This window comes from Camellia sinensis, chromosome 12, assembly GCF_055761805.1.
Source record: "Camellia sinensis isolate YWXY chromosome 12, ASM5576180v1, whole genome shotgun sequence".
Classification (NCBI taxonomy): Eukaryota; Viridiplantae; Streptophyta; class Magnoliopsida; order Ericales; family Theaceae; genus Camellia; species Camellia sinensis.
The window spans coordinates 116,724,565-116,742,614 of NC_138972.1; the positions used below are offsets into that span (position 1 = coordinate 116,724,565).

General features: G+C 42.6%; 3 protein-coding genes across 3 annotated transcripts; 2 read left to right on the forward strand and 1 right to left on the reverse strand.

The window, feature by feature from the left end:
* The first annotated feature begins 5,939 nt into the window (after positions 1-5,939).
* LOC114286572 (fumarate hydratase 1, mitochondrial-like) lies at positions 5,940-15,132 on the forward strand. Its single transcript, XM_082899663.1, has 5 exons — positions 5,940-6,253; positions 6,353-6,436; positions 8,012-8,110; positions 8,243-8,293; positions 14,669-15,132. The coding sequence occupies exons 2-5, from the start codon at positions 6,356-6,358 to the stop codon at positions 14,672-14,674; spliced, it is 237 nt and encodes a 78-aa protein (XP_082755789.1). The 5' UTR covers positions 5,940-6,253; positions 6,353-6,355; the 3' UTR covers positions 14,675-15,132.
* Positions 14,931-16,371, forward strand: LOC114282362 (fumarate hydratase 1, mitochondrial-like). Its single transcript, XM_082897199.1, has 6 exons — positions 14,931-14,965; positions 15,049-15,115; positions 15,464-15,562; positions 15,661-15,690; positions 15,775-15,840; positions 16,011-16,371. The coding sequence occupies exons 1-6, from the start codon at positions 14,931-14,933 to the stop codon at positions 16,095-16,097; spliced, it is 384 nt and encodes a 127-aa protein (XP_082753325.1). The 3' UTR covers positions 16,098-16,371.
* On the reverse strand, positions 16,357-17,781 carry LOC114286571 (protein PHOSPHATE-INDUCED 1-like). Its single transcript, XM_028229755.2, has one exon. The coding sequence runs from the start codon at positions 17,761-17,763 to the stop codon at positions 16,846-16,848; it is 918 nt and encodes a 305-aa protein (XP_028085556.2). The 5' UTR covers positions 17,764-17,781; the 3' UTR covers positions 16,357-16,845.
* Between the last annotated feature and the right edge of the window lie 269 nt (positions 17,782-18,050).

Sequence of the window (18,050 nt, forward strand, 5' to 3'; positions counted from 1 at the left end):
CACATAAAAATATTCGTTGTAATGTTCAAACACGAATTACGTCTAAAACTATGTAATTATTGGTTGGTCGAATAAAAAGATTTTATTTTCAATGTTTTGTTATAATTTTTGTTCGACACACACATGCTTGCATGTGTTTTATTGTATAAATGTTTGAATAAACGTATTTCAGATGATTGAATGGACATTGATCGGCCTGATTTATTACGTATTTAATCGACATCATTATGTTATGTACGGCCTGAACATCCACGAAGGGCGCTCCGAATCTGGAGGCTTACTCGGCCCAAAGACGTCATGCGCCGATGGGGCTCCGAATCCGGAGACTTTGTTCGGCCAATCGTGATATCCATGAAGGGCGCTCCGAATTCAGAGGCTTTTTTGGCCCAAAGACGTCATGCGTCGATGGGGCTCCAAATCTGGAGACTTTGTTCGGCCAATTGTGATATCCACGAAGAGTACTCCGAATCCGGAGGATTTCTGGCCAATCGTGATATCCACGAAGGGCACTTCGAATCCGAAGGCTTTTTCGGCCTAAAGACATCATGCGCTGATGGGGCTCCAAATCCGGAGACTTTGTTCGGCCAATCATGATATCCACGAAGGGCGCTCTGAATCCGGAGGCTTTTTGGCCAATCGTGATATCCATGAAGAGTGCTCTGAATCCGGAGGCTTTCTGGCCAATTGTGATATCCACGAAGGGCACTCCGAATCCGGAGGCTTTTTCAGCCCAAAGACGTCATGCGCCGATGGGGCTCCGAATCCGGAGACTTTGTTCGGCCAATCGTGATATCCACGATGGGCGTTCCAAATCCGGAGGCATTTTCGACCCAAAGACGTCATGCGCCGATGGGACTCCGAATCTGGAGACTTTGTTCGGCCAATCGTGATATCCACAAAGGGCGCTCCGGATCCGAAGGCTTTTTCGGAACATCGTTGAACTGCAATTTGTAGTGCGTCAATAGGGATCTTTGTATTACAGAAAAAGAGATGTACACGGCGAACCGTTCAGAACAAGCATCAGGTCCCACAAGTCGGGTCAATGATAAAATTTGCGTAAATGCGTGGAATTCCAAGGCCGTGGCAGAATTCTTCCTAACATGTCTTTGAGCCGATATGCCCCTACTCCTGCGATCGAATCAATCTGATAGAGGCCATCACAATTAGGACCCAATTTTCCATCGGCCGATTTCTTGGCAGCTAGAAGTACCTTCTTCAGGGCCAACTCACTTGGTGTGTAGCGGCGTAGCTGAACTCGTTGATTATATGACTTAGCAAGCTGCTGTTGATATCGCGCCATGGATGCGAGGGCACAGTCTCTTCGTTCTTCAATCAAAACCAAATCCAAGGCTAGCATCATGTCGTTTTGGCCCATATCAAAAACTGTCGATTTCAAGGTTGGGAGGCCGATCTCCAGGGGTATGATTGCCTGGGTTCCAAAGCATAGAGCAAAAGGCGTTTCCCTAGTAGACTGCCTCGGCGTAGTTCGATGAGCCCACAACACACGGCAATTCTTCGACCCATTTGCCTTTAGCTTTCTCCAGCCCCTTTTTGATGCCGTCCAAGATGGATTTGTTAGAGGCTTCAACCTGACCATTGCTTTATGGATAAGCCGGCGTGGAAAAGTAAGGCCGTATACCATACTTGCTGCACAGTTCTTGGTAGACACCACACAATCGTACTGGGTGCCGTTGTCTGAGATAAGTGCTCTCAGAATGCTGAACCGTGTTATGATGTTTCTCCAAACAAAATGCTTCACGTCGGTATCTCGGATGTAGGTTAGTGCCTCCGCTTTTACCCATTTTGTAAAATAATCTGTCGCGACAATCAAAAATCGCTTGTTACCCGGGGCCCGAAGCAGTGGTCCAACGATGTCAAGTCCCCATTGGGCGAATGGCCAAGGATTGGTTATGGAGCCCAGCTCTTCAGCAGGTAGGTGGGTCAAAGGAGAGAACTTTTGGCACTGTTCACACTTTTTCACGTAGCCTTCGGCATCCGCTCTCATTGTCAGCCAGTAATACCCCTGTGTCACGGCTCGATGGGCCAAGGACCGCCTGCCAGAATGGGCTCCACAACTGTCTTCATGTATTTCAGTCAGAAGCTCTTCGACTTTATCTGGGTGTACACATTCCAAATATGGACCAGACAGGGATTTTTTATAAAGCCTTCCTTGCGGATCTAAGTAGTATCGCAGGGCTTTGTTTCGCAGCTTGTGCACTTCTTTCTTGTCCTCTGGGAGCTGTTCGGAAGATAAGAATGCGGCAATGGGATCCATTCAACTCGGTCTAGACTGTATAACATTGACCTGGACTTCCTCCGAAGGGCCAATGCTCGGCTCTAGGATGAAACCTACTTCGATGGTTCGTTTAATCTCTGAGTTGATGGCGGAGGCTAGGCAGACAAGGGCATCTGCATGTGTGTTCTGATCACGTGTTATCTGGTTCAATTCATGATGGTCGAATTTTTCTAGCAAGGAGTTGGCGGTTTTCATGTAAGCCGCCCTATGGTCGTTTCTTGCCGCGTACTCCCCTTTTAGCTGATTGATCACCAGTTTTGAATTGCAAAATACAAGCAAACACTGAGCACCCAGAAGATGTGCATTCCACAAACCGGCTAGAAGGGCTTCGTATTCGGCTTCGTTATTTAACGCTTCGAAGCCGAGCTTGATGGCCTGCTCAATTATTGCGCTGTCGGGAGCCATGATTACAACTCCGGCTCCGCTGCCCCGCTAATTGGATGATCCATCACAGTACAATTGCCAAATGTCTCCAACATAAATTCTCCAGTTGGGCTCCGAACGAATCTCATCGGGTTTGAAATCGGCAAGACCCCCGGTGAATTTGGCAACAAAGTCGGCAAGTACATGTCCCTTGATTGAGGTTCTGGGTAGAAACTGAATGTCGTACTGGCCGAGTTCAAGAGCTCACTTTGAAACACGTCCTGATGCTTCTGCACTTCGTAGTACTGATCGGAGGGGATAATCTGTTAACACCTCAATGCTATGTCCCTGGAAATAATGCATCAGTTTTCTTGCCGCCATGACTAGGGCTATGATGAGTTTTTTCAGCGGAAGGTACCGTGTTTCGGCGTCAACCATTGCTTTGCTCACATAATACACTGGCCGCTGCTCCCCCAGCTCTTCCTTTATCAGTACGGCGCTGACGGCCCTGTCAGAAACTGCCAGATACAAAAATGAGCGGGTCACCAGCAGCGGGTGTTGTCAAGAGTGGTACTAAGTGGAGGTAGGTCTTGAGTCCATTGAAAGTGGCTTCACATTCGGCGGACCATTCAAAAGTCTTTCCCTGCCGTAGTGTATGAAAGAATTGTCGGCAACGATCTGTAGACCGACTAATGAACCTGTTGAGTGCGGCGGCCATCCCCATCACCTTTTGAACCTCTTTTACTGAACGAGGGGAGCCGAGTTCCAAGATTGCTGTGATTTGCCTCGGGTTGGCCTCGATTCCTCGGTGGTTGACAATGTAACCCAAGAACTTGCCAGAGCCAGTCCCAAACACACATTTAGAAGCGTTCAGCTTCATTCCATATTTGCGTAGAATGCCGAATGTCTTTTCTAGATCGGCTATATGATTTTGTTTTTCCTTGGACTTGACCACCATATCGTCAATATACACTTCCATAGTGTGGCCAAGTTGCTCCTTGAACATGGCGGTGACCAGTCTTTGGTAGGTTGCCCCTGCATTCTTCAGCCTAAAAGGCATAACTTTGTAGCAGTAGGTTCCTCTTGGGGTGAGGAATGTAATTTTGTCCTGGTCCTCCGGATGCATGGCGATTTGATGGTAGCCTCTGTAAGCATCGAGGAAGCTCATACGTTGATGGCGTGCCGTTGCATCTACAAGTTGGTCGATTCTGGGTAGGGAAAAACAATCCTTGGGGCAGGCTTTGTTTAGATTCGTGAAATGAACGCACACTCGCCAAGTCCCGTTTTTCTTCTTCACCACCACTGTATTAGAGAGCCATGTAGGGTAGGTCACTTCCCTAATTACCCTGGCATCAAGTAGCCTGTCAACCTCCTCAACAACGGTGGCAGTGTGCTCTGCGGCTGACCGCCGGCTTTTCTAAATGATCGACTTGCACTTAGGATCGACATTCAAATGGTGCTGTGAAACTGACGGATCTATACCCGGCATCTCATACGGAGTCCACACAAAGACATCGAGGTTGCTGAGCAGGAAAGAGATTAGCTGCTATCTGTCGGCCTGATTTAGGGAGGCGCCGACCATGAAGAACTTGTCTGGGCTTCCATCGATTTCAACTCGGTCTAAGCCTTTCGTGGAGTGTCATGGCTTGCGTGTAATGGCGGATGTGATCGGTGGGGTCTGATTTACCGTCGTACAAGGTGAATGATGGTGCTTTGAATTTATTGGATAGCACTGCCTTTGCGATCCGTCGTACAGAAGGATCGTGTTGATCTTCATCCGAACTGTTTCTTTTTCGTTTATGCCTTATACGGGGACTCTCTTTAGAAGAACTGGAAGTTTCAAATCGCCCCTTCTTCCTGGGCTCCAGGGATAACGAGTCGGAGTCGCTATCAGTGTCGTCTTGTCGGGCTCGAGGTCGTCGACCACCTGCCTTCAGAGATCGTTCCGGATTTAGGCGTATAGCTTGTTTGGACTTCGCCACTTCCAAGGACAAATCTTCACGAAAACGTTTGTTCTCAACGATCATGTTTTCCAACCTCTGTTCATTTTTCTTTGCTTGTTCCATGATCGCCTGCATTGTCTCATGCTCCGAAGTCGAGGGTGAGGCGAAGTTCAAGGCACGTCTTGCGGCGATAGTCTCCGGTCCAAGCATGTTTGTTGGAGTGAGGTCGTCTCTTTGCGTGGTTTTATCAATGACTATTGGAGGATCTTCTGTTACGCCTGCCATGGATATATTTGAGTATTCCCGCAGACGGCGCCAATTGTGGAGAAGTGGTTTGGAAATACTCTTCTGATCCCGGGGGACGCTAGTGATCCTCTTCTAGTCATCTGAAAAGGAATAAACACTCCCGTCAGGGGTGCCGGAATTAGCACTCCGACGGGCAAGTCAGTCTCTAATCTCTGAATTGCTTATATTTTAAGTGTAATAATTCTCACATACCTCTTACTGGCTGATATTCTTCTATTTATATCCTTTCTCTCTTGGGCCTCGGGATTAGGCCCACTTTCTGTTCGTCATTCGGCTTCCTTTGTAGCGAATTGCTTTTTACTCGGCCCTTGCCCTATTCGGCTATTTGACTGAATAGGTAGGATTTGGATGTGGGATGAAGCCGAATACTATACATACATTCCAGTTCCCCAAGTTCATATACTTGGCTTTTTTACGACCCCCATTATTCGGCTCCCACAATAACCAACCACCAAAGCTTTTGCAACACATGATTATGTGGTTGGTTTTATGGTTGATTCTATATTGCATTAGCAACGAATAAAATATAAATTGTACTTCTCCCTATGAATTATGTTAACAAAATTTGAATATAAAAATTTAATTAGTAATTTTGCATTTAAAAAAGTGAAAAAAAATGAATTTTAAATAAAGAATTACAATGGAAAAATTTACAGAGGGCCTTGCTCAGATTTTTTGCCATAGGCCTCATATAGACTTGAGCTGCCTGCACGGGCACTCTATACGTACATGCACTGGCTGGACAGGGTTGCTATAGGGCTTTGTAATGCCAATGTTAATTCTTGCCTACTTTGGACTAGTATGTGTGTTTTTGTGTGCACGCATAAGTGTGTGTGTGTGAGAGAGAGAGAGAGAGGAGTTGGTACTTTGGTTGACTTCCTCTTGTGCGTGAGCAATGATTTGGGAGGTTAGTGAGGAATTGTGCTGGTTGAACTGACACTAAAGATAATCCAGATCATCAAGATTGCTCTCTTCATTTATATCATTTTTTGTAATATTTATAGTTTTTGTCAGTATATATTCTTTTTATTGTTTTATTTACTATTGCTTGTCAATGCACTGGAACTATCTTTATATGCATATCCCTTTTGTGAATGTGCATGCTCTCGACTACACCTCTAAGTCTTTCACAAGGTAACCAAATCTTAGATTTTTGGTATCTCTTAGCAACGTTGATTATTGTTGATATGAATTTTTCTATTTGAATTTATAACACAGTCACTGATTGTTCTAAGTAATTACAAATAGAGCTGCTGAAATTCTTGGCCACAAGCGAGGTGAAAAATTTGTGCAGCCAAATGACCATGTGAACAGATCACAATCTTCTAATGACACGTTCCCTACAGTAAGTCTTATGAAACAAACTTGCTGAACTGCTTATTGATCATCTTTGTGGAATGTTTGATCTCTACGTGGTTTGTAATCGATTGTGTTTTATTTACAGGTGATGCACATTGCTGCTGCAACGGAAATAAATTTGAGATTAATACCAAACCTGAAAACTTTACAAACTTCAATACATTCCAAGGTTTAGTTATGTTTCTGTAATCCTTAAAAGCCCTTTTTTAATATAATAGCTAAATGCATTTTTACCACTAATGACGTCTGTATTACACCTGCTGATTTTGTGATTGTAATCTGTGTAGGTTGTTAAGGTTTTGATGCATCACTAACATTGGTAGTCAAAATTTTCTATGCTGTATGGACAAAAAACTGAAAAAATTTGGAACATTCGTATATATATATATATATATATTCCTCTTTTAAGTAGCTACGTGTGGTGTACCGAGGGCATGCAGCGAAGCCACATTGTGCTTTTTGGTTATTGTTCTGTGTGGAGCATTTGATGAAGTTGTTCATGCATCAAGCTTGCATTTCACTTTTTCACCCTTAAGAAGCTCATGATTAATTGAAAATTTTATTGGTCAATGGTGTGGGTTTAGCATGTCATGTTCACTGAAATAATTTATGACTATCCATTTTCTACTTCTTCATAGGCTGCAACTATCTGCTGAACTATTATATTTGGCAACTTCAATTATTTCTCGCGTCATTGTTTGTTTACAATAAATCATAAACGTTGCTTTGGTTTTATGTCACATATGACATGAATGATATAGTAATAAATAAAAACATTAAGAAATTCTCAAGAACTTTTAGCTAACCAACATGTGCAAATCATCATTTCTTTGTCTACAAAGGCACTTAAATTTACTTAAAATCTTTCATTTTGTATTCTGGACCTATGTGACCTGAACATGGATTGTTCAAGTGCGTGGAACAGAAACGGGAACATGGTACACTCCATACTCTAAAATGCGGTACAAACTTGTATAACTTGATGAAGAGATTGGTCTCTTACTAAGGTTTTACCAGCACTGTTAAATGCTGTATCTTGGAAAGTTTAAGTACTAACAATTGACTTGTTGGAAAGATTAGAATTTATACGAAAATAGAGTCTAGGATATAGTGCAAAACCATGTTAACTAGAACGTGGATCTCTCTAGTATGTGGAACGGGAATGAGAATGTGGTACGCTACATGCTCTAAAAATGTGTTAGATAGGGAATAGAGTTGTATAGATTACACTACAAGAATTGAAGGTACTTTTACACATCTAATAATTACAGTTTTGTGTTATGACCCAATTTTGACGTTTTGTCCTATCAAAACTTTACTCATCTTAGATTAGATTAGATTTTAGTTCATTATATATGATTTTTTTTTTCTCCTAAGGAAAATATATTGGAAAAAACTTTTGGGATTGCTTCGGCTCACTAAATTTACTGTTAGTTCCAACATGAAATTTGCTAAACTATTAGTATTTCCTGGCAACACTAGTGCAAAAAAGAAAAATTACTAATGTGGTTTGCAAATTGCTTTTCCTTATGACATATAATCAAATCATACAGGGATGTAATATTTTCCTGGCTGATCTTAATTATTTGTACCTGTAAAAGGATTTTGGTGATGTGTTTTTGACCTTTATGTTCATGTATTCTCTTTTTTTATTTGTCATGCTTCTATTATTGTCATAATGTCTCTACTAGTCCTACTACAACTATGATTGCGACTACTAATCGTGCTTATTTTCTTTTTCTAGTCAGTTGAATTCAAAGATATTATTAAAATTGAACGTACTCACACTCAAGATGCAACACCTTTGACTCTTGGGCAAGAATTTAGTGGATATACCACACAGGTAAGCTTACTTTGCTATCAAACTTTTGGAGTGTTGGCTTTTACTATGAAATGGATTTCTCCCAGTTGAAGGAACAAAGCAAGCTTTAATTATGTTGGAAGGGATTCCTTAAAGCATGCTCTTTGGTTGTAGGTGAAATATGGTATTGACCGAGTCATGTGCACCCTACCTCGCATGTATCAGGTTGGCAATTAATATATATATTTTCTCTGTTCCCTTTTTTTTTTTTTTTTTGAGATCTTAAATATTGTAGGTGTCATGTGAGTAGCTTGCACATGGTGGCACTGCTGTAGGGACTGAATTGAACACAAAAAAAGGGTGTGTGTTACAATATTTTGTGGTTGTGATCCTTCCCACCCTTTATATGAGAGTCACTGCTCTGTTTTCATTCTTTTGGTTTCATTTCTCTTATAGTTTGAGTTTTCTGCAACCAGTGTTCTTTCTATTACTTGTTCCATCATTCTTTTCCATGTACATGCATGGATTACACACGTGGTTATTGTTAGCACTTAGTATCTTTTAAAAAAAATAAAAATTCATGCAGTTTATTTGAAAATCTGGAGAGACTCATTTGCCTGAATTGTTGAACTTGTGTGCATCCTTGGAGTTGAAGATATATGGGATAATGTTGTGAGAGTTCAATGAAACATATAACTAAAAATTGTTGAAACAGGATTCTTGTGTGATAACCTGAGGGAATGTGCAATTTTCTTTTCAAGTTGCTATATTGTGTTTCTAAAAAGAAATTTCCCACAATAATCAGTGGTGTTAAAGAAGGCCCAATGGCATTGAACCCACCTTCATTTGAAATTAATGAATGTCAGGTCGCTACTTTCTGCCTTGTTATCAAAAAGGGAGTAGAAACTTTGTCTTTGAGAATTGCAAGTTTATGGATCACTTGTTTTTGACAGAGAAAGCAGTTGGTCATCACCTTGTCACTGAGCACATCCAAACTGAAAGAGAAATTGAGAGAGTTGAGAGAGTAATATTTCTGTTATGTTAACTCTATATCAGAAACACAATAGAGACTCCTTAATATAGGAGCTCGGATACAAGACATCATGATGATGTAAATTAATAAAATAAGAAAAGCGACGCCGAAAGTTAGTGGCGACCGAAAGCAATCCTAAAGCAAAGCAACCTAAAGCTATCGTTGTATATTATATATACATATTATATTAATACTATCTATACATACTGACATATATAGTATTATATTTATATATATGATATTCATATGTTAACAGCCCCCCGCAAACTCAAGGAGGACAAACATCAACCAACTTGAGTTTGGAGACAAGTTCAACGAAGCGACCAGGAGAATGGGCTTTGGTGAAGATATCAGCAGGTTGATCAGCAGAGGAGATTGGAAGGAGATGGACAGTACCATGAGTGACGTGTTGACGAATAAAATGACAGTCAATCTCAATGTGTTTGGTGCGATCATGAAAAACATCATTGTGAGCAATTTGAAGAGCACTTTGATTGTCACAAAAGAGGGCAGTAGCACCAGAAGGGGAAACACCCATGTCAGTGAGAAGCCAACGAAGCCAGAGAAGTTCTTGAGTAGTATCAGCAAGAGCACGATATTCAGCCTCGGTACTGGAGCGAGCAGTAAGAGATTGTTTCTTGCTGCGCCAAGAAATAAGAGAATCACCCAAGAAAAAGCAGAACCCTGTAGTAGAGCACCGGTCAGTAGGATCCCCAGCCCAATCAGCATCGGAAAAGGCACGAAGCTGTAGAGAGGAGTGGGCGGAATAATGAAGTCCATGAAACATGGTACCTTTGAGATAACGAAGGATACGAACTAAGGCGGCATAATGAGGGGTACGAGGAGCGGACATAAACTGGCTGACAATGTGAACGGCATAGGCAATATCAGGACGAGTAACAGTGAGATAGACAAGGCTGCCAACCAGCTGACGATATAGGGTAGCATCAGAGAGAAGAGTGCCATCAAGAGGTGTAAGACGACTCTGGGACTCCAGGGGAGTGGAGGCAGTCTTGCAATCCGTAAGACCAGCGCGAGTGAGAAGATCAGAGGTATACTTAGCCTGAGAGAGAAAGGACCCCGTGGAATCATGGAAGATTTCAAGACCCAAGAAATAGCTGAGAGGACCAAGATCTTTCATCTCGAAATGACGGCTAAGAAACTGTTTAAGGCATACAATACCATCAAGATCGTCACCGGTGATAATCATATCATCCACATAAAGGAGAAGCAAGGTGGTCCCTTGAGCAGTGTTGCGGATAAAAAGAGCAGTATCATAAGAACTGGAGGTGAAACCACAGTCATGCATAGTGGAGCTGAACTTGGCAAACCAAGCGCGTGGAGCTTGTTTGAGACCATATAGAGCACGCTGAAGTTTGCAGACTTTATGAGGGGGATAAGTAGACCCAGGGGGAGGTTGCATGTAGACCTCCTCAAGAAGAACACCATTAAGAAAAGCATTTTTCACGTCCATTTGATAAAGATCCCAGTGTCGGGAGGTAGCAACTGCAATCAGGCTGCGAACAGAGGTGAGACGAGCAACAGGAGCAAATGTCTCTTCATAGTCAATACCATATTCTTGGTTGAAGCCTTTTGCAACAAGGCGGGCTTTGTAGCGCTCAATAGATCCATCAGAACAAGTTTTGATTTTGTAGACCCATTTGCAACCAATGGCAGTCTTGCCAGGAGGAAGATCAACAATGTCCCAAGTGTGAGTTTTGTCTAAAGCCTGCAATTCATCAGTCATAGCTTGCTGCCAAAGAGGATTAGAGCGAGCCTCACGATAGGAGGTCGGTTCATAAGTGGAAAAAGCAGTAGAACCAACAATAAAGTCACGAAGACGAGTAGAAGGTTGAGTTACCCGGTGTGGTCGAGTAGAGGCAGGAGGAGCCAGAGGAAGAGACTCACCAGGAGGGGAGGATCCCGAGGAAGCAAGAGCAGGACCATCAGAGTGAGCAGGGGTATGGGACAGACCAGAAGGCAAGGCATGCTCGAGAGAGGCCGGCAGGGGCGGTGGAGTAAGCTCATCAGAGAACTCGAGAGAGGCTGGCAAGGGCGAGGGAGTAAGGTCATCAGAGAACAGATCCGTGGAAGGGTCAGTAAAAAACAGAGAGGGTGAGGGAACGGACAAACGGAAAAGAGAGAGAGAGGAAAACATTTTGTGTTCCCAAAAGATGACATGACGAGAGATACGGAGGCGTTGGGAGAGAGGATCCCAACAACGATACCCCTTGTGTTCAATGCCATACCCTAAGAAGCAACAAAGGCGAGAACGTGGTTCAAGTTTGGTACGTTCATGAGGTTGGAGAAGAACAAAACAGGCAGATCCAAAGACCCTAAGGTTGGTGTAAGGGGGACGGGTGCCATGCAGACGCTCATAAGGAGTGTGATTATGAATGACAGGTGTAGGGATACAATTGATAGTGTAAGCAGCAGTGAGAGCTGCCTCGCCCCAAAAATGTTCCGGATAAGAGGAAGACAGAAGGAGAGCTCGAGTAGTGTCAAGAATATGTCGATGTTTCCGTTCAGCACGTCCATTTTGTTGAGACGTACCAGGACAGGAACGATGAGGTTGAGTACCATGACTCTGAAGAAAGGAAAGAAAATCAAAATCTTTATATTCCATGGCATTGTCGGAGCGAAAAACCTTAATATTTTTAGAAAATTGAGTTTTAACCATTGTAGCAAAATTGTAATAAAGTTGTTTGAGCTCAGAGCGATTTTTCATAAGAAACAACCAGGTAAAACGGGAAAAATCATCTATAAAAACAACAAAATAGCGCGCGCCTCCCATAGTAGGAGTAGGAGAAGGTCCCCAAATATCAGAATGAATGAGATCAAATGGTGCAAGAGAAACAGAGTCACTTTTATTAAACGACAAAGCAGGTTGTTTGGCAAGTTGACAGGACACACAATCTAAAACATCAGAACTTACATGACCTAAATGACCACTGGAAATTAGAGATTTTAAACGACCAACAGATAGATGGCCTAAACGACAATGCCAAAGCTGAAAAGGAGATAAAGGAGGAGCAGTGGTAGCAGTGGTAGTAGTGGTAGGAGCTGTGATCTGAGAGAAATCTGGAACATGAAGATGGATGAGTTCGTAGAGACGTCCATGCTTACGGCCTATCCCAAGAGTTTGCCCCGTCCGAGGGTCCTGCACCAAACAACCAGTACGGGAAAAGGTAACAGTTAGACCATGCTCACATAATTGACTAATGGAAATAAGATTTAAAGTAAGAGCAGGCATAAGATAGACATGTGATAAAGATAAGTGAGAGGTTGAAACAGAACCAACATGACTTACAGACAGAAGAGACCCATCAGCAGTATGGATAGAAGGAACAGAAGGAGGAGAAGAGAGAGGAGTGAAAATAGTGGGGTCAAAAGTCATGTGATTACAACAAGCGGAGTCAAAGTACCAAGAAGTGTTACCTGCGGTGACAGATAAAGCAGTAGATGGAGGAGTACCGGAATTCTGCAAAAAATGTTGAAACATGGCTGCGACATCGGTTTGAGAGAAGACTGGGGTGGAAGAGTCTATAGGAACAGAGGAAGGTAAATCCTCGGAGGCAGCAGCAGCAGTGCGTTGAGCAGGTATTGGTTTAAACGGAGTCCCAGAACGGTGAGAGTGGTTGCGAGAAAAATTCCCGGTGGAAGGACCATTGCGAGAGGCACGGGCGGGATTGCGGAAGCAATCTTGCTGGAGATGACCAGGGCCAGTCTTGTTGCAAAACCCACAAAGACGAACTGGACAATTAACCAGAAGATGAGTCGATGGAAGATTGCGGTTGTGACAGTAATTGCAGGCATTGGACCTCTGTGGTGAAGGTGAGGAGGGAGAGCTCCGAATCTGTGGAGTGGCAAGAACAGAGTCCACAGGGTGCGGATGGAGAGTACCAAATCTAGTTTCCTCGGACAATAGTTCTGAAATTGCTTGCTCAAGAGTGGGTAAAGGAGTTCGATGAAGGAGAGATGCGCGTACTGGCTCAAATCGAGGAGTGAGAGCCATGAGAAACTGAACCAAGCGCTATTGGTCACGGTAAGTAGTAAACATGGTAGCATCCTTAGTACAGTCCCATGGAGGTTCACAAAGAGCAAGCTGATCCCAAGCATAGTACATTTGGGAGAGAAAATCATTAATGGTTTAAGTGGTTTCTTGGCGCATACCGTGAAGATGACTCAGAAGCTGATATTGGTGAGCAAGGCCAGTAGTCTGATAGCGTTCTTGTAAAAAATCCCAGATGGCTTTGGCAGGAGAGGAAGCAGAGTCAAGTTGGAACCGACCAAACTGAAGGCTGATAGATGTAATAGAAGTATTGCGAAACCAAGTGATGATCTGATAGTTTTTACTATCCCAATCTTCCAGTCGGTCGATATATTTGGCAGTGGAGTCCGTGGCAGTGGAATCTGTGGTCTCTGGAACTGGTTTGCACACATCCCCAGTAATGATGCGCCAAAGTTTCTTTCCTTTGAGGAAGCCAGACATAGCTTGTGCCCATAGGACATAATTAGTCCCGTCAAGAATAGCAGAAATAGGATGAGTAGTGGAGTCCAGGCGATCCATGAGAGAAAAATAGTACAAATGAGGTAGAATCTGAAAAAACTGAGGTTACCAGTGAATTCAGAAGGTTGAAATTAGTCAGAAAAGGAGTGAACTGACCAAAAATATGACCAGAAAGGCAGAAAATAGAAAAGTCAACGAAGCTGGTCAAACAGGTGATGCAGGGCTGATGTCACAGGGCGCGGCGCACGTTAGCAGAGTGTGGCACGGCGCACGTTAGCAGGTGAGAGACACACGGCGCACGGAAGCAGCTAGGGCTGACGTCAGCTGATGTCAGAAACACGCGGCTCACGTTAGCAGATGATGCTGGGGCGCACAATAGCACCGTGCAGTGTAGGCAACGCGTCGGCAGCGCGTAGAGCGCGTTTGAACCGAGTGAGCGCGTGGCCGAATGTTCTGGCGGCGCGTGGAGGCGCGTGCGGCGGCAGATGATGATGAATCTGGTGGCGTTGGCTTCGTCGTGAAAAGACGAAGGTGGTGGTATTGTCCAATCTGTGTATTAGGTAAGGACAAGATACACAGCAATCTGTGACAGAACAAAATATGTGATGCAGAGACTTAGGAAAAGCACCTGTGCTCTGATACCATGAAAGAGAAATTGAGAGAGTTGAGAGAGTAATATTTCTGTTATGTTAACTCTATATCAGAAACACAATAGAGACTCCTTAATATAGGAGCTCGGATACAAGACATCATGATGATGTAAATTAATAAAATAAGAAAAGCGACGCCGAAAGTTAGTGGCGACCGAAAGCAATCCTAAAGCAAAGCAACCTAAAGCTATCGTTGTATATTATATATACATATTATATTAATACTATCTATACATACTGACATATATAGTATTATATTCATATATATGATATTCATATGTTAACACAAACCTTAAAAATAATTGGCAAGAAGTCATACTTCAAAGTTCTATCTTAATGATAAGTTATCCACTTAGATTTGTTTTCTTGTTTAGTTCCACATTTCTCAATATTTTTGCCTTATTCAGGTTTGATGTAAAGATTGCTGCAGCAGTAGCAGAGGAAACAAACTTACCGTTTGTCACAGCAGAAAACAAATTTGAAGCACTGGTTATTCTCTGATCTCACTAAATTTTGCTTTTGTTTTTATTATTTTATTATTTTATTTTAATACCTTGTATCCTTCAAGCAAAACTGTTTTGCATGTTCATATATTTTTTGTAATGCCAGGCTGCACACGATGCGTTTGTTGAAAGCAGTGGAGCCTTAAACACAATTGTTGTTTCCCTTATGAAGATTGGGAATGACATACGCTTGATAGGAAGGTATATATTCTAGTTTGACAACCCTTACTTTCTTTGTTGTATTGCTTTATTTTTGGGGTTTTCTTGGTCTTTTCCTTGTCCAGTGGTCCACGTTGCGGCCTTGGTGAACTCATTCTTCCTGAAAATGAACCTGGCAGCAGTATTATGCCTGTAAAAATCTTTATCCTTTTCTCTCATTATTGAACTTTAAAAAAAAAAAAACTAAATTAAACAAAATTATCTCATTTGTGTGAGTTTACTCTATTTCAGGGGAAAGTTAACCCTTCTCAGTGTGAAAAGCGTTATGGATTCCCCTCTCACCTAGCATCCTCTGAATGCAAACTATTAAATTCTGAATTCATGTTTTGACCTGCCTTAAATTTAATATTATCTTAATGGTAATACAGATGAAATTTAGTAAGTCGCCTGAATATATGATGTGTGATTTTATATTCTATTGGGTAGCCATAGATTCATTATTCCTTACTCACCTAGATTTTGTGATGTGTTGTCCGATAGTCGGTGAGATTGCTTGGGGATGCATCTGCTTCTTTCGAAAAGAATTGTGTGAGGGGAATTCAAGCCAATAGGGAACAGGTTTCAAAATTACTGCATGAGGTAAGTAGCCGCAGGCACAAAAGGTGTAAAATTTTAGATCATATTATATGCTAAAGCCCAAAATTAATGTTGTTGTGTTACTCTGTATGGTTTTTCAGTCGCTAATGCTTGTCACATCTTTGAACCCTGTAAGTTTTCCTCTCTTTCTCTCTCTCTCACTTGTGGGGGGACATTTGTTTTGAATAACAATATATGCTGTTGCCTCTTTCCAGAATATTGGTTATGACAACGCTGCAGCAGTTGCCAAGAAAGCCCACAAGGATGGAAGCACTCTGAAGGTGATGGCCTTCTCTCATTTCTTTGCAATGCCAGGGTGTCTTTTTGCTGTTCGATTATATATCCATGACTTGCACTCAGGAAACTTACTATCTTTTTGCAATCAAGTAACTTGGTAATTTTAAATTTTGGAACTCTGCATGCTCAAATTTGACAAAATTTAATCGTGCAGGAAGCTGCTCTAAATCTTGGAGTGCTCACTAGTGAAGAGTTTGACCAACTTGTAGTGCCGGAAAAGATGATTGGTCCCTCAGACTAACCAGCTTGATAAACTTTTAGGGTTTGCAATGATGTAACCATTTTTGCACCCCTTCCCTCTATCAGTTGGAGAGTAGGAAATAAAAATCCAATGGTCATTGTGTCTTTCTGAGAAAACGATATTCTTGAGGTTTTATCTGTTCGGCTCTCGTCTTCTCGATCCTTTTCAGTGACCTGGCTGTTGATTGGGTTAATAAGGAGAAAACCTCCCACATTTTTTTGTAATGGAAGCAGTGGATTGAAGGAAAATCAAAGCATAATTTTTAGAAAGAAAAGTTAATTCTCATTATCAATATTATTTGTTTTGTAATTGGTATTTGTTTTAGAAAGTTTGTGCATACACAAGCTATATTCATATACATATGGTTCCTTCACTGAAATTGATTTTGAATTTCTGGCAACCACCTTGCAATTGGTCTGCACCGGGTCCCATATAGCTGGAAGAAGGAACTTCCGGCCATTGACGCCATAAGCGTTATTGCTTGCCCTGCTAATTTTATCCACTCTCAGGTCACCTGGATACCCTGGCTAAGCTCGGGGGCCGAAAATCCCTGGACATGCTGTGACAGCCTCAAGTGCTGCCAACACATCCCCTTGAAAGTACCCGGAGTTAAAAGGGTTTGTCGCAGCTCCAGCAAGAATTGTTGCGAGGTTCATAATGATGCCAGCTGTACCAACCCCATATAGCTTGCAATTGGTTCCTTCACTGAAATTGATTTTGAATTTCAGGCAACCACCTTGCAATTGGTCTACACCGGGTCCCATATAGCTGGAAGAAGGAACTTTCGGCCATTGACGCCATAAGCGTTATACCTTGCCCTGCTAATTTTATCCACTTTCAGGTCACCCAGATACCCTGGATAAGCTCGGGGGCTGAAAATCCTTGGACATGCTGTGACGGCCTCAAGTGGTGCCAACACATCCCCTTGAAAGTACCCGGAGTTGAAAGGGTTTGTCGCAGCTCCAGCAAGAATTGTTGTGAGGCTCATAATGATGCCATCTGTACCAACCCCATTGGGAGCCACCAGAGCTGCCTGACCAGGTGGACCATAAGCCGGAAGAGCAGATGGCCTTGAACACAGGCCGGGGCACTGCCTGAAAGGGCCTCCGACGTGTGCATAGACTACTCTTCTCTTCGTTGCTGTTGTTACAACGCTTCCATGAAAGCCGCACGAACTTATGCAAAACTGCTCCACACTGACATCTTTAAAGGTCAGAACCAAGTACACCCCATGAGGATCCAAAGGTAATAATTTGCTATAAATCTTGCTTTTAATATAGTTGGCTATTTGAGCACGTTTGATGTTTTTCCCAAGTGAGTATTGAATGTTTCCTAGCTGTTTCGTGTGTGTGAAAGGGCCGGAAACTGGTTTCCCGACCTTGTCCTTGTACGACAAAACAGTATTCCACCACGATGCAACCGTGGACTCCTTGGGCTGTGGATTGAATCCATTGAAGGAAGCAAAGAAGTCAGTGATCGGGGTTCGATCTTTCAGATAAAAGGTTCCATACCAGATGAGATAGATGTTGATGGTTCTGGGTCCGGTAAGGAGTGGACCGCCGTGGTAATTGAGTATGGTGGATGATGGGACTAGAGAAGAAGATTGATCGAGGCTTGTGTTGAGCCCTTGTGAACCTGAGACCAACAAGGCAAAGGCAATAGCCATGGTGAAAGAAAAAAGAAAACTGGTGAGCATCTCCAACGGTAGTAGACATTTTACCTATCTAAATATTACTATATAGTATATATTTTATTTTGCCTATCAACTGTTTTATGTTTTTACTCCAACCATGCTCTTTATTTTAGCTATTTATCCAAATACTATTAATTTTATAGAATGTCATGTCAACAACAAAGATGGAGGGAAATGATCCTAATGATTGAATATATTTTGCCTAGCATTGAAGGCTAGCTACATGTAGCTAGTGAATATGAGTTGAGCCAAAATGCCTA